Below are 22,974 nucleotides of genomic sequence, written 5' to 3' on the forward strand. Positions count from 1 at the left end.
TGCTAGAGGCTTAGTATCGTACACAATTGCCGTCCGTGTGTCTGGCAGGCTCCAGAGCCGCTGTATCCGGACAGCTTTGTGTCTGTTTATGCGTGCTCGCAGACTCCAACACACACAAAGAGATGCAGAGACAGAGGAGACCCAGAGAGGTTGGCTGAGGTCACGGAGGATTCCAATGCCCACTTTGACCAACAGAGTTGCGTTGTGCCCCCCCCCGCTGTCAATTCGCCTGTAATCTTCTCTCCCCTCCTCTCCTGTCTCCTCTTCTTGCTCCCCTCTTCCTCGTCCTCTCGCTATAGCAACAGCAGCAGCAGCAGCTGGCCGCCCAGCAGCTCGTCTTCCAGCAGCAGCTCCTGCAGATGCAGCAGCTCCAGCAGCAGCAGCACCTGCTCAACATGCAGCGGCAGGGCCTGCTCTCGCTGCCCGGGCCTGCACCCGGCCAGGCCGCCCTGCCCGGACAGACCCTGCAACCGCCAGGTAAGGGGGGAGGATGTCATGGGGGACGTCTTTGGTTTGGACCCTTTCCTTCTATGTTATCTCTGACTGTATCTGCCTTCATCTTATTGTGTGTTCTCCTCACCGCGTCTTTAGTTGTGGTATATTGTCTTTCCTTTCTCTCTCCTCATCTGATCGGGGCTTTCGTTTTTGTGTTTATCTCGTTTAGCTCTGCCCGTCTTTGTTGTTTTTCTTTCCTTCTCAGTATTCCCCTGTTCCCCAGCCTCACTTCTTCCTTCCTCTGTGCTGTTTGTTATTGTTGTTTGCCGTCCTCAGTGATAGCCAGACATAGAGGAAATGAAGGAAAGAGAGAGAGAGGGAATGAGAAGATGCTCCATTTTCTCTCTGTGAACCCAGTAAACACCTGTTTGTTGTTTATCTCCAAAATGGCGGCGATCAAAAAGGAAAAGAAAGGGACGGGTTAGTTAGCGAGACAGAAAACGCGCCGTCATTTGTGTTTCATCATGTCTTTTTGAGAAGTGAACTTGAAAGAGCGATCGGACGGAAGGTTAATGAAAATCCGGCAAAGGTGGAAGGAAAAAAACGAGCGTCAGTGAAGCAACGCGGGAAGATCGTTGTGTCCTGAGCACAAGGCATGAAGTTTTGTCTCACCTCTTTCCTTCACTCGTCTGTGCTTGGCAGCCGGTCTGAGTCCCGCCGAGCTCCAGCAGCTGTGGAAAGACGTGACCGGCGGAAACGGGCACGGCATGGAAGACAATGGCATCAAGCACAACAGCAGCGGCAGCACGGGCGGCGGCAACGGCGGCGGCCTGGACCTGTCCACCAACAACTCTTCTTCAACTACCTCCTCCTCCAATCCCGCCAAAGCATCGCCGCCCCTCTCGCACCATTCCATCGCCAACGGACAGTCCCCCATCCTCAACCACAGAAGAGAGCGAGAGAGGGAGCGGGAACGAGAGCGAGAGAGGTAAACGAGTGTTTGTTGCAACAGGGGACAGTCGGATCTTTTGTTTATTTGTTCTGTAATTTATTAGCATCTTTGTAATGTTAAAAACGGAGCCCCTGCTCTCCCAGGGGGGCGCACGTGCCAGCGAGCGCGCTCAGCCTGCACACAGATATCAAACAGAAGCGAGAAGCTGCACTTCCAACAATCCTGTCTGCCACGCAAGACAAGCTAACCTCCTCGTACATTAAGTATTTAGTGTTTTCACCCCCCCCCCTTTTGAAAATCACCTTGCTTGTTTGTCATGTAAACAGAATATGCGATGCCTTGTTTGCGGGATGTTTGTCTTTGTAACGCCGTCTTTTATAAAGGCGCCCGGCACGAAACGCACCGACTGCTCACATATCTGCGTATCTGGCCCATGCATTATTCAAAGGCTTGTCTTGGGCGATATTATAATAAGGACTTAGTGTAGCTGTGTGTGTGTGCGTGTGTGTATGTGTGTGTGTGTGTGTGTGTGTGTGTGTGTGTGTGTGTGTGTGTGTGTGGAAATGCTCGGCACAGACTTAGAAGAGGTGGAAGTGCTGTGTAATTGGTTTAAAGTAGATGCTATCTCTCCAGTACCACTAAAAGGAGGCTTGAAAAAGATACCTTTAGAAGAAAGACGGAGGGAGAAGCCGAGAGGGAAGGGAACAAGAGGAGAGGAAGCAAAGTAGGGGAGGAAAAAGACGTTATCCGTCTGTGTCCCGAGGGGGGGTGTGGCGTCTCATAATGATCGAACATGGAGTATTGTCAGGAGTGCTGCTTACTAACACGGCGTGGATCGATGTGGGGGAAGCCCCTCTGTAAAACACAGTGTGAGCTCTGCCAGCACAACACACACACACACACACACACACACACACACACGAGCTCAGCGACCACACACGTGTCCCCTCACACAGATCGTACGTGCCAGCGTTGAGCCTAAAGGTTAAACTGTCATCTTTAATAGGATGTGCTGTCTAGGCAGGGTCGTAACTTATTTGGCCGCCATTTGAGAAATGGCAGCGGCGCCGCGCTCTCGCTCCTCCTCCGTGAGCCGAAGTTACTCAGAGTATTAATCTCCTGATGAAAATTATATGGCTGTCTGGAATTTTTAATGTTTACTTGAAAGCCCCCCCCCCCATACAGGAAGGGGATGGGTGGCGATAAAGATAGAGTTGCAAACCCTCTCTTATTGGATGCATATTGTGGCCCTGCGTTAATTTACTAATGCAGATGTGTTAGTGTGTTCCTGTTGACCCCCCCCCATACACACACACACACACTAGAAGTCCTCTAAATATGCCGCCCTTCCTCTGTTTCAGTTCTCTACATGAAGAAAGTGGAGGGACCCATCCGTTGTACGGTCATGGAGTGTGCAAGTGGCCCGGCTGTGAGAAGCTCTGCGAGGACTTTGGACAGTTTTTGAAGTAAGACACGTGCACCGATGTCCCCCAGGGGGACGTTGTCCTCTCACATTTGCATCTAACTCTCTATTGGGGCCCCCTGAGCGTGAAATGCACCAAAGTTTGTCAGCGCTTCCTTTCAGAAGCCACGTTTTGACCTTGGAGACAGGCGGGTGACAGGATCCAACCTGTAATGAATCACCTCTGGCGTGGGGGGGCTGATAGGTTTGTGGAAAAAACAAAACAAAAAAAAGCTAATGGCAGCCCGCACGGCCGCACACTTACCTCCACGACAAAGGCCCCCCATTCACTGTTGTCATGGTGCAGGCACCAGAGCGAATGAACTCTTCATGCTCCATCAACAATTTAGTTAATTAGCTCATTTGTAATTGGCCGGCTTTGTTGCCTGGATGTTAGTGAGGGGACATCAAAGGAAGAAGGTGTTTGCAGCACTGCCGATTACAGGTTATCACATTGCCACTCACCCACCTCTCTCTCTCTCTCTCCTCTCTCTCTCTCTCTCTCTGACTCTCTCTCTTCCTGGCTCCCTGCTCGCACCAGAGAAGAAAAGGAAAGCTTTAATTTGAATATTCTAATTAGATTTGTAATTAACTGTGAAATAACAATCTGGTGAGTGTTTTTCAGGGACTGTTAATGTCCATGTGAATTCGCATAAACTCTGAAATCAGCGCATTGTTCCGCTGCATTTCTCCAAATTATGCATTTCTCTCTGGCGGTGACTGTAATAAGTTGCACAAAGTTAAAAAAAAAAAAGAATAAGAAGAAAGTAGTCCACCCGTGGGGGGGGGGCTACTGTACAATTTAGGTCAGGCGTCTGCTAATTCAACAGCAGCTCGCAAATTAAAACTAATAAAGGTGTGTCTGCGGAGTGAAATGACGTTAATAAACAGTTTATCACTCTTTGAGACACAGATTTTCACACTCCATCAACACGCGCACAATCGCAGCAGCTGTTATTGGATGCGAACGTATCCGAGGTGAGCGCGTGCCACGACTACAGCCCGGAATACCCAATGTCAGCGCCCACAGAGGACGCGTCCGTCGGCATCATCTGGCATAATCGGCCGCTCTGATTTTAAAAGCAGTGCTTATGGAAAGCCAGTTTGCCGCATGCAGGGCGCCGTCCGGGCCTGGGCCACGCGCTCCGGGCCAGGCGGAGGAGTTTACCCTGCAGCTCGGGAAACAAATGTGCCTGTGACCTGGCAAGCGTGTGTCGGATTAGGAGGCTTCCTGATCTCCACTGCACTTCCTTAAAGAAGACGTCCTCGGCCGCCCTGGGCGCCGCGCGCTCCGCTAACACGGAGTCAAACTTGCGTCTTGCTTAGCTGGGTATTTTTGGGCGAGGGGCTACATTCGCACGGTAAGCTGTCAAGCCAATCCAAAAGGACGCATGGATGCGAAGAAAAAGAGGAACAAAGGTGGATTTGGAACTTGAAAGCAAGAAGACGGGATTCCAGACACGCGTGCGGCTGCGAGTCGGCGTCTGGGTCTGCACCGTAACCCAGGCAGCGCGTAAGAACAGGCGCCAACAAAGGAGGCTGTTCATCAGAGCAAAGATGGCTGCTCAGTGGCGTGCCCGGGAGCAGCGATTGTCGGTGTCACACGGAGTCCTTTCATGTTTTTCCTGAGACGCCAGTCGGCTTCACACGCAACATTCGCATGCACACACATCCAGACAGAGTCTAAACGGGGTTACATAAAGCAGGTGTCGGATTTAGATGACAGTTTAGATGTTCAGGTAGTCGGGCGTGTGTGTGGGTGTGGGTGTGTGTGGGGGGGATCTCGCAGCTCACCGTAGGAGCTCAGCTCAGCGGCGGTGACACGTTTAGTCATCTATTGTTTTGTCGCATGAAGAAACTTGTCAGGATCAGCATTTAATAGCTCCTCACTTTGCTTTCAAGTGTTTTCACCTGGAAAAGGTAGCCGCAAGGTGGCTGGCACCCCGAATTAGCTCCTGTGAAGTTCAAAACCAGATGATATTACAGGAAGCGCCGGTTGAGTTTGCATCCATTTGAGTTCGTGTGAGAAGGGGGAGCCGAATATTAGCCGTGTTCGTGCACTGAAGCCTGCGATACAAAGATAAAGGGCCACACTTGGACAAACAACACGTCCTTAACTCCACCAGCGAGCTGCTCTCCTTGTTACTGGCAGGGAGGCGGCCTCCATGTTAAAATGGCACTAACCTGAGCGCTGGCGTCTGTAACCCTCTGCTAATTAAACCCACAAGGCAGCTACCAGATTTTTATTTATTTTTTTGCCATTTAACATACACACGCTCGCGCGCCCACGCTCGTCGTCAGATCAGGCAGACCCTTGGCCCCCCGGATCGCTGAGATTCCCTCCGCACAGTGACAAGACCTTTAAAATGGAGGCCATTACTGATGCACCATGGGGGAAGTTTGCATCTCTGTGCACGCGTGCTTGTTTGTGCACACGTGTGGGCATACAGTCATCACGTATGGCTGCTGATGCTTGGTTAGCATTAGTTTGACCCAGCTGAAGTGTTTATGATCCTTATATTAGTGCATCAGGCCCAACTTTGACTTCCAGTTGCTGCCATTAGCAGGATGCTAGCATGCCGCCATGACTAGATTTATTATCAGGCCCTCGGTGGATGTTGACGGCCTATACATATTCATATATACAGCTGTGAGGGAAAACCTTTGAGACCTTATTGTTCCAATCCCCCCCCCCCTCCATCTCCTATTTACCGCTCTCTTGACTAGCAGTTATTTGCTCTGATTTCTTTTTTTTTTCTTCCTCTGATCTGCCTCCATCACATGGACTATTCCCTTTCCAAGGGATCGATATTCCTCTGCAATGAGGCCTGGGCAGTAAACACAAACACTTTCAGCTGGTTTCAGAATTCCACCTATAGTGTAGGGGTTCTTTCTGTCTCCCATCTGTCCCCCCGCACCCCCTTTGTCTTTGTGGGGCATTATTAATGCACAGTGGGACATGCTTCCATTTGAATATTTCATAAACGCGTGTAGTAATCTGCCTGTAATCACCTTGCTAACCAGCCAGCAAAGGGGAAGAGCATGTGTGTCTGCGAGCGGGGGTTGTTTTGGTGCGGGAGGGGGTGACCAATGGGAGGTGCCGTCGTAAGGACACGCCAACTGCAACCGAAATACAAAATAAAAGCAATACAAGCTGCTTGTCAACGAGAGGGAAAACTTCATAAAGGACCCCCCCCCCCCCCAACACACACACACACTCCTCTGTCCCTCTCTCTTTTTGTAATGAGGTATCTTCAGGGACGGCGAGCGGACCGAGCCGCGCTTTTGAAGCAGCTGTAATTCATGACATATGCCATACATCAAGCGCATAAGATAGCATTATGGGCAGTGGAATGAAAAGGGTATTTGCAACATTAGTTCCCTCATCCTGCAAGGGACATGATTAAATGATTAATGTAATGCCCCCTCTTTGCATGTGCATTCTGAAACAGCAATTAGGCACCAGGCTGGAGAACCCCGCCAGTGTGTCCCTCCCCTCTGCACCGCTATCCCTCATCCATCCCACCATCCTCCCACTACTGCTGCCCTAATGCTACCCCGTTCTTGCTTTATAATGGAAAAAAAAGAATCCTAGCATTAGCCCTGAAATTGTTAGAAATGAGAATGGAATGGTTTTAAAAACTGCGCGCGGCGTAATTGAAAGGTGCTGTAATTACACGGGTCCCGCTCAGCCGTTGATTGGCAGAAAAGGGGAGCCCCCCCCCCCACAGATAAACAAGAAATCAGAGGTTTGGGGACAAGAACCTGCACCCTGCGCGATCTTCCCTGTGAAGGGAGATTTTAAACTCCCTCTACTGCACCAGAGGCAGCGCTGTAAATGATCACTGAAGGGTCTGCAAGCTAACCTATAATTACTGGAGATAAAGTGGCAGCTCTGGCATTTCATAAGCATGCGTCCTCAAAGCTTGCTTTGTGAGTTTGTCACCAATGATCATTTGGATAGAGGCTCATTACCCAGCATCACAACACTTTAGAACCCCCCCCCCCCCCCCCCCCCCCCCCCATCTCCATATTTGTGTGCGCATCTGCATACGTGTGCTTTACGGGGAATAAAGGTCCATCCTAATGGTGAGGCTCTTTTGTGTCTTACAGACAAAATCCAATCAAGACAAAAACCCTCATTGACTGTTACGGCTGTCTGGCAGCCCTTTTTTCCTTCTAATGAGGCGAACACAGCAGATACGTTTAATGCGTCTGCCGGCAGGATAATGCACCTTCAGTCGAAGAGCAGCTTTTGTGTGTCAAATGTTGCCGGTGTTAAATTGTGCGTATTGTTTTTAGTAAACGGACGAGACAAAGCCGTTCTGCTGGGCTAGCATCTTTTATTCTCAAAAGAATGCGGCGCGCTCGAGGAAGGGGGGGGGTGCCACTGAAGTTAGCCATCTCAACTGACGCACCTCTATTGTCATGCTAAACATGGCAACACACACCATCATGTTACTTCTAATTACCTCATTTCACAGTGGAACAATGGCTCCTGACTGTATTCTATAGATAACAGTCCCAGTATAGAATTATTATCATTATTACACCCCCCCCACCCACCTCGTTGATACTACAATTATCAACCTGTAGAGATCATTTCAGGTTTAATATTGATGTTTTTTGTTCCCTCTTCCTGCAGACACCTAAACAGTGAACACGCCCTGGATGACAGGAGCACGGCCCAGTGTCGAGTCCAGATGCAAGTCGTGCAGCAACTGGAAATCCAAGTAAGTTTTTGCCCCCTCGGCTCCTCAGGAGCGGCAACAAAGTCGCTCCCCATTGTCCCATTTACTCCGCCGGTGACTCCCTTCTCTCGCATTGTCGAAACTTTGTTTTCTGAAAGTAGTTTGAGTGATGGAAAGGCCTCGACGGTGGTCGGCTTAGTAGTTCCAGACGAGCAGGACCTACTGAATTCAACAAAGCCTCCAAACAAAAGAATCCTCGTGCCTTACAACCAAAGCCATTATGATTGTTTTAATTGAATTAAGCATGTGCTTTATTTTCTCTGCTTTCTTCCCCCCCCCCTTCCCAATTAATAGCTAGTGCATCTCTCCCGGTCTGCCGTGTTAATTAACTGCACTTTGCACCTGAAGAAAGCTCAAAAGGAGGGAACTATTTTCAGTAGGTGGAGCGTGACCTTATTAAGAAGTCATGCTGGCTAGATAATGAGGCCACTGATTGAGCGGCATTATTACTTAGCACCGGCCACAGCCCCCCCCCTGTCCTGTTAGCAACAAATACATACATATAGTCTCTTTAAACAACACTCGCCAAGCACGTTAAAAAAGAAAAACTCTCTCCAAAGTCCTCCCGCACAATTACGCCGTTGTCTGTCTGAACGTGGGGAATAAAGTTGCTTTCTGTTCCAGCGGACTCTTGTGCTTTCCAGTGTGACCAATTACAGCGGCGCACTTGTGTTGTCTGTCCTGTCTCCTCCTTCCTTTCACTCTCACCATCTCTCTCTCTCTCTCCCTCTCTTTTTTCGCTCGCACAACCCGTCACTCGTAATGAGGTCCAGCTCGGCGTCTGAGCGTCCACGCCCTGTCTGTTTCTCTGTGTTCGGACCTTTGCTACGTGTGTGTGTGTGTGTGTGTGTGTGTTAGGGTTGCCGGGCGGGTGCTGAGGCTTTCTCCTGGTCCCTGTCACTTCCAGCGAATTAGATTGATGATAGGCGATGGCCAGGGGCCGCTAACTGGACCGGGGAGGCGGGGCCAGCCAGCACCTTGTTTAGACGACCCCTTCACCTCTCGGCAGCTGCTGGCTGGGCCCCGTCCCCCCTAACAGAGTCCACAGGACTTTGAGACGCTCAGGACCTCCTCATTTATGGCCTAACTACCTTGTTACTGTCAGAGCTTGGCCGACCTAAATTTTGGTATTGACAAAAAGATGAGGGGCTATTTGTTTTGTCTGACCTGTCTGCACCCCCCTCCTCCCCCACAGCCCCCCCCCCCCCCCCCCCCGCTCCTAATCTACTCCTAACATGCTCTCTCCTTCTTCCAACAGCTTTCCAAAGAGCGCGAGCGTCTTCAGGCGATGATGGCCCACTTGCACATGCGTCCCTCAGAACCCAAGTCATCTCCCAAACCCGTGAGTGCATATTGCTCCCGCTGCCGTAAACAAGCCCGGCTACGAATGAAGCCCCCAAGCCGCCACTTACAGGCAGTAGAAAATGAGAAGGCGAGGGGGGGGGGGGGCGTATTGTAATATGGAGTTAGATCTGCCGCCGCGTGAGAGGACAATAGAGTTTGGAAAGTGTGTTAGGTGTCGGAGTCCTTCAGGTAAATGCCGTCATTTCTTTGTGATGGATATAATGGCCACAACAACCTGTTGGATGCTGGTGATGTGGCAGGAGTATGATGAGGGAGACGAGGTGTCATTTCAGCAGCAAACACCTGGGAATTACAGCCGAAGATGGGGCGATGTTGGTGTAAATACCCAGGATGAAGCCGGGGCGGCTCCCACGCCCTCCTGTACGGGGCCGTTTGCGGAAAAATAACCATATTTTCTTGGGAGGGGTTTAGGTTGTTTAGAGGAAGAGTCATTTTCATCCTCATCGCGTGCAGATAACCACGAGATAGCGTCATTATCTCGTGATTCCATCAGGAATCAAACTCCTTCTTTGACTGATCCAACACACTCTGATTCTCTATCTCCTTTTTTGGGGCTTTTCTCTTAATCTTCAAAACTCCAGCAGCCCGATCCTTCTCGTCCAATAAAGAACTCGCAGCCCATAATCCACGCCTGAATATGAATGAATGATGCTAATGATGTATTGCATTACATAAAGCACACATGAAAGAGCAGCTAATTGCATTTGATGGTGGGGGCAATTCAGACAGAATCCTTAAATGAACAGTTAAATCCTCCGTTTTAAGACTCCCCCGCTTTTTTGTTGAGAAGGGGGTAACGTTATGATTGGGATAATATTTGTGCTTGTGTGCATGTGCAAAAGGGAGACAAGTAGCCCCATTCAGCCAGCGGCGTCGTTTTAGTCGATGCTAACCTGCTAATGCTGGAAATATGTCACACGAGTGGCTGGAGGCCTCAATTTATGAGAATAATAATGCATCTTTTACATTATCGTTGTGTTTTAATAATATAAATGTAATTTGTGAATAAACAGAGAGAGAGAGAGTGCACGTGTCCAGGTTGGTCCCAGCCCATCACGTAGCAGCTCGTTTCAGCTAAGTGGGAATATAATTATCCCCCAAAAAACCCTCAAGTCTCTCAAATTTGACATTTCGCCATATTTATCAACACATGCCCCCAATGAACGCCGCTACCTTCCTCTCTCAGCCTCCCTCCTCCGTCTCCCTCGTTTCCCTTCCATCTTTCCGGGCATTTTTTTTTAAATCCACAAACGGGAGCATTCCACTCGTGGACTCACAATTAAGGCAATTTGGTGTGAATATGTAACAATGTCATTACCATTCCAGCTAAATTAGCAGAGGGACTAAAAGGTCAGCGAGGAATTTTCCAGTCGGTTAGAGCCTCTCACTTGAGATTTGAAGCGAAGGCAAAGGTGGCGGCAGCGGGTGGGGGGGTCGGGGTGGGGGGGTGCCGGACAATTAGCGATCGCGGTTGGCATGGGCGCCAGAGGTAATGGCGGCGTAACGTGGGTCCCTGACGTCGAGGGAGACGAGCACCCCGGCGAGCTCCAGTCGGAACAAAAGCAGGAAGTGCGAGAGGATCGCGGGCGGGAATGATGGGTAGAAGTGGGAGGTTAGGAAGGGCGGTTTGGGAGGGCGGGCGCGATGGAGAGATAAAGCGAGATGGGAGTCAGGATAGCGCGGAGGCTGATCGTGGAATAATCTCCAACAGCGTGTTCTAATTAGAATTCTTATGATACAATTTGGTGGTTGTAATTAGCGGAGATGGGCTGGCTCCTCTCCACGAGCCTTGTTAGTGGAAACACAGCTGTGTTAAAGAGGAGGAGAGCAGACGCTCGGCTCTGTCGGGGAAACCGCAAACTAACCCCCCCCCACCCCCCACGCTACTTTATCACTGTCTTACCCGTGTCTCTCTGTCCTCCTCCAGCTCAATCTGGTGTCCAGCGTCACCATGTCCAAGAACCTGCCCCCAGCGTCTCCCCCCAACTTACCTCAGACCCCCACCACGCCGACGGCTCCCATCACGCCCATGGCCGCCATGCCCCAGGTGCCGTCAGTACTGGGAGGAGCCAACGTCCCCAGCATGGGGGCCATGCGCAGACGCCACTCTGACAAATACTCCATGCCTCTGTCGTCAGGTAGGACCAACTACTCAGCACACACACACACACACACACACACACACACACACACGACTTTATGTTCTTGGAGAATTCAGCTCAAAGCGAGATGAATATTTGTGAATTTGAGGCACACCTGCAGATTTGACTTTGATTAAAATTCAATTTAGAAACTTGTTGACTTTTTTACCGACATGTCTTCGTGTTTAACATAATGTTGAAAAAGCAAATTTCTGTGTGAGTACTCCTGCATTAAAAGCACTCAGCCTATAATGGCTTTCTTGTCTCTCACACACACACACACACACACTAAACACTGACATAAACACACATGACCGCAGCCTTTCCAGCGTCTGACATCTGCTCGGTTTATAAAAGCAAGCCTGTGTTTAATCACTCTTTATGTAAATAGACAAGAAATTCCTCTGTGCATCAATATTAAATGACTGTTAATTAAGTTCAAATAACAGTGGGAAGAAAATACAATATTTATTACATTAAGACGTTCCGTGTATTAAGCTTTGCATTTTAAACGCTCGGTCTTTGATGTTTGTATTTACGCTCTGTGTTTAGTGTGAAGACGCATAAATTATTCAACTTCACCCTTAACTAACTACACAGATCTCATTTTATGGATGTATTAGTGTTTAAGATCTCTCATGAGAAAGATTAATTAAAAATGCATTTTGTTAGACATGGAAAATGCTGATTTGCTGCCCCCCCCTCTCTCTCTCTCACCCCCCCTCCCACTGTTTCTCCTCCCATTTTTGATTTTGATGAAACCTTGAGCAAATTCACTACCTGAAGGAATAAAAATTTGCCAATTATTTCAGGTGGTGACACAGTATTTATTTTTCCAGAGATCGCCCCAAACTACGAGTTTTATAAGAACGCAGATGTCAGGCCGCCGTTTACTTATGCAACCCTCATAAGACAGGTGAGTGGGAAATAAATTAACTTTGCCTGATTAGATTAAAATTAATTGCGGCATGAATCACGGCGGCTCGCACAATCCGGCGGCGCGTGCACGGCGCCCGTGAGTGGCGCGGCCTCCTTAGTAAAGCGTTCTTTGATGTCATCTCATTCCAGGCTATCATCGACTCTGCCGAACACCAGTTAACCCTTAATGAAATCTACAGCTGGTTCACGCGCACGTTCGCCTATTTCAGACGCAACGCCGCCACCTGGAAGGTAACCTCGACGCCCCCCCCGTCTCCCCCTCCTCCTCACGTCTTCCTGTTTATCATCTCAGGGGTGTCTTTTATCTCCTCTGTTGCTTTTTTCCCTTCTCCACCATTTTGGCTTTTTCTGTTTGGAAGTGACGGCCGAGAGAATTATTCTGCACCAGATATCGTTTTCTAATTCTGTGCAATTAATAGCGGAGGCTTGGCGTGGAGAGGAGAGGTGCTCTGACGCCCTAATTATACAGCAGCCACTCCATCATCAGCATCTTTTGTTGAGAGAGACACCCCACCTCCCACCCCGGCATCCACCTTCTCTCGCATATCATTGGTTAATTAAAAGGAGGGGAAAAATGTCTGTTAACCAGCTCGCGGCTGGGGGGGGGACAGACAGGAGCGCGCATGCAGATGAGCTGCGTCAAAGAGAGGGTTAAGGGTGTGTTCATGTGGAAGAAAGTGAGAATCGGCATGTCACGCGTGGAAGGAGCTCCCTTTATTTCTCCATTCTAAAGGGCCCGTTTGTGTATCCGTCCTCTCTGTCCCCGCATTTATGTTTGTCTCCCCCACACAGAACAGCCAGAAGTGTGTCGAAGCGCTGATAAAGAATATCTCTTTTTTATAATCCTCCGGCCCCCTCAAATGTCGCCACCTTTTGCTTTTGTGGCCGCTCGGAGGACTGGAGGGAAAACCTCCGAGCAGCCGTTCATCAGCATGCAAAGTCTGGGACGGCACTAGATTTAGCAAAGTGAATTAATTTGGATTTGGGATGCAAATGAGCTCAAGAGTGTGTGATCACCAATTCAGGAGGGCGCGCAGGAAGACCGGCATCCTTTTCCAGTTTGTTAGCGACAGCGGCCACATTTTTGCCGCGTAATGAAGTTACGCAAGCTACGTTCACAGGTCTCATCGCCAAGCGGGCGCTTTCAAAGAAGTGGTTATTATTATCTTGGTTATTAAAAAAAAAACGTTCCATTGTTGCTGAGCTAGAATGGCAGCGGTGGCGCACTGACATCAGAAATAGCTCCATGTCTCCAAGCCTGCACGATAACCATGGCGATCTATTTACATCCACCCCCTTCTCAACGCTGATCAGCAACCAGCACATCATTTGATTAACAGAGAGAATGTATGTTTAAAAAAGGAGAGAAAGAAATGAAAGGTAGTTTAATATCTCAGTCTCATCAGCCCCCAACACACACACACACACACACACACACACACACACTCTCTCTTTTTCGCTCACCCAGAAGCTTATTAGTTCTAACTATATAGCATGCATAATAAAACTGCTCATTTGCTCATTAATATTAAAATTATCATATTCAGAGCCATGGGCATTAAGATCAATCAAATCCTGGGATTTTCAGGTCAGATGCTAGATCTGCTTATGAGGTTTTTTTTTCCCAGAATCCTTTTTTCTTGGAGAAAAAGCAGTACACACCACGCTCAGGGAGGTGATAAATATGAGAGGTAGGGATATTAAAACCAAGGTTATTATTTGTAGAGTCTGATGCATGTTTTAATTATTGTCATATTAATATAAGAGGACCTATTTTTAATACATCCTTCTCCCCTTTGTAATAAACTAAGGCGCCTTACTGACAGACCCGCCCGGTTTGAATTTAAACACACTTTCCATCATACGTTTGAGAGATAATTGTGTCATGTAAGCACGCGTTTGACACCACATGCAGATTATTGGGACATATAGATGTCAGATACAGCTCACCTTAATCCTGCTTATCGGCGCGCGTGCTGAAACACCGCGGGGGGGGGGGGGGGGGCGGCCTCCTGATGACGCTCTTTCTTCTGGCGCTACTGTCATCTTTAAACCGATGTGTCCATTAAGAGGAATGCCTTTCGTGAGCGGAGAGGGTTACTGACATCACCATTATCAAGGCCGCCATTACCACTTCTGTCACCACCATAAGCCATTCGCTATGCTGATTACCTCCTTTTAGCCTACTTACTCTGATTGATATGTACTGTGCGCAGGACTTGTAAGAGCATTCACTCTCACTCAGTTTTTACTAATTAAATCAATGATGCGTGAATGTTAAGAATTTCCTTTTAAATTCAAGAAAGGAAAGGGGGGAAAAAATCAACCCCCCCCCCCCCCCCCCCCCCCCGACTGCCTTATTCTGGACAGTCGGATGAATGTTTCACCGCGTCCCTCTGACCCGCAGAACGCCGTGCGCCACAACCTCAGCCTGCACAAGTGCTTCGTGCGGGTGGAGAACGTGAAGGGGGCGGTGTGGACGGTGGACGAGGTGGAGTACCAGAAGCGCCGGTCGCAGAAGATCACGGGGTGAGGACCCGCTGCCCGTCCTCCGCCTTCTTTTTTTTTGCGTTCCACGTTTGACACGTCCTGTTTTGTGATTTTCCAGAAGCCCTTCGCTCGTCAAGAACCTGCCCTCCAGTCTCGGCTACGGAACGGCGCTAAATGCCAGCTTACAGGTAGGAACCCGCACCCACTCTGACCGACTGGCAGGACTTAACCGCCGAGTGACCAGCGTATGGTTAGCGAGGACAATAGCGGCTCACGTTAGCGCCCCACGCTCATAGAAACAAGTTTTTCTTCCCCTTCTTTTTGTCCCTCACTTCCCTTTGCGCCCTCAGCCTCAGAAGGCCACCGTGTGGTCAACCCAAGAAGCACCTCCTCCTCCCTCTTTCCCTCCGTCTTTCCCCTCTTTCGGCCAGGCCGGCTGGATTGATAGAGGCATGTGCAAATGCAGGGGGCACGTGCATTAATATTTATCTAAGCTGTCATAAATGATTTGGCTTCATAGTGTACGCTGGCGAGGTGCTCATGGCAAAAAACTTTAAAAATTTAATCACTGTATATAACTTTAATGCTCAGCAGGCAAAAGTGTCAGGAGTTTTTTATTATTTTGAGGTAAAGTTTTTTTCTTCCGCCCTGGAAGGGAGGGGGGGGGGTAACCAGCCAAACCACACATGAGCACATGAATGGCAGCTGGCGGGACGTGGATGTCTGCAAGGTGTAACGGGGGCGAAAATAGCCCCCATCAGAATGAAACACCACCGAGCTTGGATAATTATTAAGATTTTCATTTTCTCCTCTGTCACGTCCCCCTGCCCCTCTTACCTGCCCCCGCCCCCACCTCCTCCATCTCCAGGCCGCCCTGGCGGAGACCTCCCTTCCCTTGCTGGGGACCCCCGGCCTCATGAACAGCGGCTCCACGGGCCCGATGGGAGGCAGCTGTCACGGCCTCCTGGGCGGAGACGCGTCCGGCCTGCTGGGCGGCAGCCCCCCGGCCTGCTGGGCGGCAGCCCCCCCGGCATGCTGAGCGGCAGCCCGCCGATGCTGATGCAGTCGGCCCACGAGGAGCTGAACGGATCCCTTGACCACTTGGACACCAATGGACACGGCAGCCCTGGATATTCCCCATCTGCACACATGTGAGTTCCGCCACCTTTAGAATATCTGCATGGAAAAACGTTACGTTTCTGTTATAAGCAGATAATAACTCCTTTATTGATGCTGTCGAGGAATCCAAGCACATACCAAACCTCCGCTCACTGTCCTTTTGCCCTTTGTTGGTTTAATTGGCTGATATTTAATCCACAGTCTTCTTCGGTATCCCCTGACCCGGGGGGCAAGGTTCCATTTGTCGCCACTATCATATCATGACTCGGCTCCTTTGCCTTGGTCAATGACACCGGTGTTTGAGTTAGTTCAGTCCTATAAATAGTCCCGATTCTACTTTAGTCTTTAATTACAGCACTGTCTGCGTTACAGGGCGTTAGCTGCCATATTTTATGCACGGCCTTCTCCATTAATATTGAACACGTGTAGCATTAATTACGTTAAAAATCTCTATTTCCTATTTCTGGTATAATGGAGCTGTGAGGGAAAGACATCATTTTTAAAAATTGATGTCGGGGAAAAGGGGGTCTGGAGCGGGAGAGTCCGACGGTAGCACGCGAGGGGGTTACACAAACAGGAATTACACGCCGCTGGCTCGCCATGCTGTCCATCAGAGTGGGCGTGGCTTCTGTCATGGACAAACACTGCACTCAGGCTCCACGTGAGCGTGAGGTCAGCCGCAGACGCACGTCCATACGCTCCTGTATTTGGACGTGTTTACCCCTCTCTGAAATGGGGCGATAAGTGGGGCAAATCTTGACAGAATCCCAGTCTTGGCGCTCCCCCAGCTCATCTAACTTTCAGTAACCGGACAGCGCCGACTGCCGTGTTTTCCACTCGCTTTGCTGTTTCCCCCAGCCTCGCCACCTTGACGCAGACAGAAATGGCCGCGGAGACGCGTTGGGCCCCCACCCCCCCAGCCCGCCCTCACACACCACGACAAGCTCAAAATGGAAGAAATGTGTTTTTCCGTCCTTTTTTTTTTTGCCTCCACGATGTTGTTTAAATAATAGAGTGGTTTGTAGCACCAAACTAAATAGTACATCACCTTGAAAGGACTTCCTCAGGAGAGAACTCCGGCACGGCCAAAGCTATCCGGCAATTAGACGGAGCGCTCCATCCCCGCCACGTCCAGAGGTTAATGCCGTCTGCTTAACCGCGGACCGGATCGCCTCAGGCCGCGGTGCGTGTGCGTGTGCGTATGCATATGCAGGCCACTCGTGTACGCCCTCAGGGCTGCACTTAAAAAGCGTTACTGCGGCCCAGGAGGGGGTAAAACCGCAGCATTCTTTGCAAACAATTTTAAAACTGAAAATGACCGTTGAAAATAAAAAAACAAACCTTTTTAATGGGAGCGAGTATCGGCTCCATCTTGTGCTGTCTGACGGTGACCGCCCAGCTTTGGTGTTAGCTAATGAATCATAGTGAGGCATTATGAATTCCTTTGATTGTCCCCTGCCCCCCACCCCCCCACCTCTGTTTCCTCTCTGTGCTGCATCTCTCATGCCCCCCCCCCTTCCACACACCTTGAATCTACCATTAGACCTGTGGACTAATGACCTTATTTGCATCCCTGACATACCTCAGCATGATTGCCGGTGCTAATCTTCTATTGATGTGAGAGCGGGCATCTCGAGAGCACACACACACACACGCACACACACACACGGAGCGCCTCATATTTATTACACCGCAAAGTCCGGCGTTGACTCCTGATCGACTCAATAATAGCAGCCGGCCATTAAGCACTAAATGGTTCATCCACATATTTTTAATAAAGCGTCAGAAAGCGGCTCCGGGAGTGTGGCTCTGCATATTTCCTCCTCTAAAGACGCACAAACAACAACGAGCCGCGTACGGAAGCATCAGCAGAGGCCTTTCACACATTCACCCAGGTCACGGTGCGTTCAAGTGCTCGCTGGCCTACTTTAGTGACTAATCCATGATGATTTGAATAGACCTGGACTGACTGAGCGTATTTATTAATACCAGTATCACATGACAGGGTGTGTTCAATCTATTCATCTCTTTATTTTAATATAATTCACATAATACGTTGTGTGAATCACTAAAACCCTAAATAAACAAATATAATAATATGAGGTGTTCACAAGATTTTGAATTAAAAGGACACAAAAAAATATTTTAATCACAAATAATTCACAAAAATCATCAGGCATCATATTTTACATTGTTAACAAATATTATCATATTCACTTATTTGTGTGTGTGTGTGTGTGTGTGTGTGTGTGTGTGTGTGTTTCTGTAACCTCCATCAATCTGGAGGAAATATTCATGTGTCTTCTTCATCCCACCAGAATATTAATTTACAGTATTTGGCTCTGAATATTAAAGCCATCTGTACCTTTTAAAAATTCTTTTCAAATTCAAAGCCACCCCCCCCTCCCCCCCACTGATGAAGGCGGCCCAGGAGAGAGGCTACGAGACGAGTCCTAACGTACCACCACTTGATAAGTCTCCCTCTCTCCCCTCGTTCGGAGTCTGGTGGGATTTTACCGATGCATCCGATGTGTCAGGAATAATTAGGTTTTGTCAGATTTATCATCGCGGTACAAAACCCCTCTTCCCGACTCGGGGCCCCCGGATCGTGTTACGCCTTGTTTGTGCGTGACAGCGTTATTATTCTTGTTAGTTGCCGACACTTTTAAAAAAAAAAAAAAAGCCGCCCGCTTCTTCTGTTGTTCTGAGGCGAGAAGCATCGCCGCTTATTGACAGCGGCTGAAGATATTCATCCATTTAGAGTTAAAAACATGGATCATGGTGTCCGAGCCAACTGCCGGGCTGAAGTTGATTAATGGCAGAACCTAGCTGCCGGTTTTTCCTCTTGAGGAGCGACACGCACAGCCCCTGCATATTAACGAGTAGCTGCGCTTTCTATTAACTAGATAAAAAAGCCTCTCCTCTGCCTTTGCTCCAGGGGGCTCAGGGATGAGAAATTCTCCATTATTTATCATGTGGCCTGTCCCCCCCCCCCCCCCCCCTTCTTTTGCCTTTTTCATGTATTTCAACCTGGTGTCATCAGTAAACTTTTAAATGCCAAACATGTCTGGAACATCGCGGCTTATCTGCCTTACACGGCCGTGTTTTTCATGCAATTTTCATGCACTTTTCTTACAGTAGACGTGAGGCATCGTGTCAAATTAGCGTCTCACCAACGCGAGGCTTGTAGATAATGCATGTAATGGATGTTGTCACCTTTTTTTTTGATGCAACAGCATGTTTATCTGTCCTGGCCTGAACCCTTTTTCCCCTCCAAATTTTTCTCCTACCGCCATTTCAAGGAGCTAACGAAATTAGCGCGTTAATTGAAACAAATTTCCCATTTAACAACTATGATATCTATGTGGTTGTGCCACAGGCCGCCCGTTCACGTGAAGGAGGAGCCACTTAACATGGATGACGATGACTGCCCCATGTCGCTCGTGACGACGGCCAATCACAGTCCGGAGCTGGACGACGACCGGGAGCTAGAGGAAGGGAACTTATCGGAGGACCTGGAGTGACTAGCCTCGGTTTTTGGTCCAGCGTATCCCATCGCCCAGCCGCACTGTTTCTCCCACACGGACGTCCTGCGAGACTCGAAAATAAAAACCACTCCACACCTTTCACCACTCGGACTATTTATTGAGCATGCATCTGACCGGAGGCCCAGTGCAGAGGAACTCTTTGTTGCAGCCCTTTGGGATCCCCGAACCTGACAGGCGTGAGATGTCTGACTAAAAAAAAAACCAACAAACCCCCCCCCCCCCCAACACTCTTTCAATGATGGCGCAGCCACGAACACTAGAGTGACGACGGAGGAAACGACAGGACACAACCAAGCAGCTCGTGTTCTGTTGAAAGCTAGCAGGCTCATATACTGCCAAAAAGAGAGACATTTTATGTTTGTGAATAACCCCCCCCTCCCCCATCAGTAGTTGCTGACGTCTAGAGACGATTGCTGGTTCAAGTCGAGTTGTTGCTCTGTTCCCATTTTGCACAGGAGTAGTCTCAGAAATTCGTGTCACTGCCTGTATGTTGCAATTACGAACCAGTATTATAATTACTATTCTTATTGTTTCAGCTTCTTTAAAGGCCATTCTTGATTTCAAAGCATCATTTTCAGACACCATGGACTGTAAATGCCACCCCCCCCTCCCCCGACTCCCAAAAACAGAACCGCGGTACCAAAACTATCCAAACAGGGGACAAAAAAAAATCCTAAAAAAATAGAATCCATCTGATATCTGTTTGTGGTTCAACGTAGAAGAAACTGTAAATTCAGTTAGGGAAGAAAACCCCAGTTAGTGTGAAGCACCATTTTACAAAACAAATGCATTTCTGCTTGATCTCCTTCTCGCTCTTCTGCTTTTACCTCCTCGTTCGAAAGCTTTGTCTACCTGCAAACCAGTCACAGGCGACAGCTAGAAACCAAAGCCAACACTAGCAATGGCCAATAGTTCACGGACAGGAGCCTCTCGGCCCTCCTGCCACTTTAAACTCGTACAAAGAGACGCTTTTGTTCCTCAGACTACCTTTTGAATGACCTCTGGGATTGTTTCATCCAGCCCCGCGTACAAAGAGAGAGGGGGGAGCTAGCTAGCTTAATTTGGTAACTTATGGAACGTCAAATCTTTTTCCTTTGTTGCCTTTCACCCGGCATACTGTTGGTAACAAAGGAGCTATAAACTGCAGGTATTTTGTGGCGATTTGACCGGTAGAGAGCAGCTAACTGTACAAATGGATTAATGACCAAAACGTTTGTGTGCTCAGTGGACGTGCAGAAAACACGTGTGTTGTCGTGATTTTATTTTTGATACATCGGGAGTGTTTTTCCTTTCAGTTCTTTTCTACCTTTGATTTCTAACCTGGTGGTAACGTGGTTGTTCTAAGCGAGAGCGTCCGATTAACGTCACGTCTTGTTTCCGATGCCGCGTCGAATCCGAAAAACTGAAAACACCGCTAACCAAACAAGAATATCTAGTGAAGCCAAATACTGGTAAGTCATGATTTCAAGGTGGTATGAAATGAAGTGGCTTAGTTTAAAAAGCAAATAATAATAGCCATCACAGAAGGTGAAAATTAGCCGCTCCTAGGTGATGTTTGCTTTAAGCTCCGGTCGGTCGCTTCCGAACCAGACGCTTCCTGGCGTTCCCCTCGCAGCTAAATGTCATTAAGAAAAAATGTCGTCGCTTTAAGAGTCATTTCTGTTTTCAGTAAACCAAAGTTACACAAAATTCTGCCTCCTCTTGTATGGGATAAACCACCCACATCGAGCGTTCCCGTTGGCGTTCTCCAGAAATTTGTCCCGCCAGCAGCGAGTCTGCTTGGCTTTGACCAAAGTGGAGACACTGTGCCAACGTCAAAGAGCTGGACAGAGCTCCACCTGCAGGTCGTACGAACGCAACACACACAGGAGCAAAGCGTATCCCTTCAATACGTAGCTGAGTCAGCAAAAACAGGAAAATGGCGTTCTTAATAATCTCATGACACCAAATAAGGAGAACATCATCTTTTAAAAAATAGGGGGTCTCCCACTTACCCAAAAAAAAGGCTTCTACCTCTGCACAGGAAATTCCGAACAATTACGACAGATTGCACGAGTTATTAGAATACAAGAGCTGTTACACTTTACCGCGCTTGTCTCATTGGACGTGGCTTCAAACCGACGTTTACACCCCCCCTCCCCTCCCCCCCGCGTCAAGATACGGAAGATTTGCATTGTAATAGGTTGTCCTCAAACATTTGTAGAATGATGATGTATAGATTACCTGTAAGGGAATATTGTGGTTTTTTTATTTTTAAAAAAAAATGCATGTCTAAAACTCATTTGGTGGACTGGAAACATGAACCAACAAAAAAAAAGAAAGAAAAAAAACCCACGGGGAGGACAGCCCAAATGGACGTCCGATGCATAGGAGTCCGTTACCTCAGAGATGCTGTATCGGGAGGGATAAAACCTGTCAGCCACAGAATGCATATTACCTGTAGATTTGCATGGGTTTTGTATAAATTAAGTCAAAAAAGAAAAGTCTAAAATAGTTGCTTGCACATAATACCAGAAAGACCTCCAGAACTGCGATCTGCTCCTCCACTAGATTCTAGGATTGTCTGGATTTTTTCTGGGTTGATTTTGTCTGTATTTTGATAACTGTGCATACTTATGTAAAAAAAAAAGAAAAAAAACATGTTGGTGGACCCATAAATTTACCAGACTTTTTTCTAAGAGGAAAAAAAAACTTAAGTGTTTCTTTTCTGACTTACCTGAATTTTTACTGTTTCTCTCTCATTGCTCGCTAAGAATAGCAAACCTGCTTTTTCTGCATCTGCTTTGCTTAGCTGTAAGGCTTTACCTACTGTGTGTATTTATTGCTTGTACCTCTGTGCATACTTTATGAAGCATTATGTCTGGCAGTTGAGTCATGTATCCTTTCTACGGCTATCCTCTAATAATTGGGAATATGATCCCCCCTATGTATACAGTAAATCGGGACTGTAGCAAACATATGTTTATGTAATTGGTGACCTTATTTCCGTTCCATTTCCTTTCGCTCGAGATCCAACAACTTTAATTTCTCCTTATTTTCGAGTACTTTTCATTACCGTGTACTGTGTCCATATGTTCAAAGTTCTCCGACGTTAGAAGGTCATGGTTGAGAATTGTAACAGACATTATTTTCTGTATTCATGGCATTTCACTGCTGAATAAAATAAAGGACCAAAACTTGGAAATTTGAAAAGCAGCTGTCTACCTCCAGCATCAGAGAGTGTTTTCCCCATATATCTTTTATTCTACAAAGGCGCTGCCATGGAAATCTAGCCGGCATTACACTTTTAACGTTCCAGGCTGCTACTTCAGAGACGTGAAAGAAAGTGCTGGGGAGAAAAAAAACAATTAAAGATTAATGTATATGTTACAAGGCTTTGTTCCAGCTAGCAGCACCTAGAGTCTTGTTTAGAGGAGCGGGACAGCCCTCTGGACCTGTAATGGGTTTAGCCTTTGCATGACTCAAGCCCACTGCTTTCATGTATAAACACATCCCAGTATGGAGTTCCCAGTATAAAGCACCAGTGTTTTGTTGCTGCTCATCTTCAAAGTTGCTTTTCAAACTCGGTTAATAAATCAGGCTAATCCAAAAAAAAACACCTGCTCATTAGCATTAGCAAGAAATTCCCCCAGTTTTTCCTCTCCGCCCTCCAGAAACACAGATATAAAATTCGTTTCACCAAAAAAAAAAAAAAGATGGACGTATATTGACTGGTAAAAACGCTGTGATGGCCCTCGTGGCTAAATCAGCTCCGGCGGGCCTACCACACCTT

At 48.1% G+C, this 22,974-nt stretch overlaps 1 protein-coding gene across 1 annotated transcript in view; it reads left to right on the plus strand.

Moving 5' to 3' along the window:
- The window catches only part of foxp2 (forkhead box P2), a 79,592-nt gene extending 57,198 nt beyond the window's left edge, over window positions 1-22,394 (plus strand). The window contains 13 exon segments of the mRNA XM_057022506.1: window positions 300-477; window positions 1,138-1,423; window positions 2,749-2,853; window positions 7,495-7,582; window positions 8,859-8,942; window positions 10,893-11,103; window positions 11,946-12,022; window positions 12,175-12,276; window positions 14,453-14,574; window positions 14,654-14,723; window positions 15,404-15,530; window positions 15,533-15,686; window positions 19,034-22,394. Of these exon segments, the coding sequence (XP_056878486.1) occupies window positions 300-477; window positions 1,138-1,423; window positions 2,749-2,853; window positions 7,495-7,582; window positions 8,859-8,942; window positions 10,893-11,103; window positions 11,946-12,022; window positions 12,175-12,276; window positions 14,453-14,574; window positions 14,654-14,723; window positions 15,404-15,530; window positions 15,533-15,686; window positions 19,034-19,178 (1,749 nt within the window). The 3' untranslated portion in view covers window positions 19,179-22,394.
- The last annotated feature ends 580 nt before the right edge of the window (window positions 22,395-22,974 follow it).

Source organism: Takifugu flavidus, chromosome 22, assembly GCF_003711565.1.
Source record: "Takifugu flavidus isolate HTHZ2018 chromosome 22, ASM371156v2, whole genome shotgun sequence".
Lineage (NCBI taxonomy): Eukaryota > Metazoa > Chordata > Actinopteri > Tetraodontiformes > Tetraodontidae > Takifugu > Takifugu flavidus.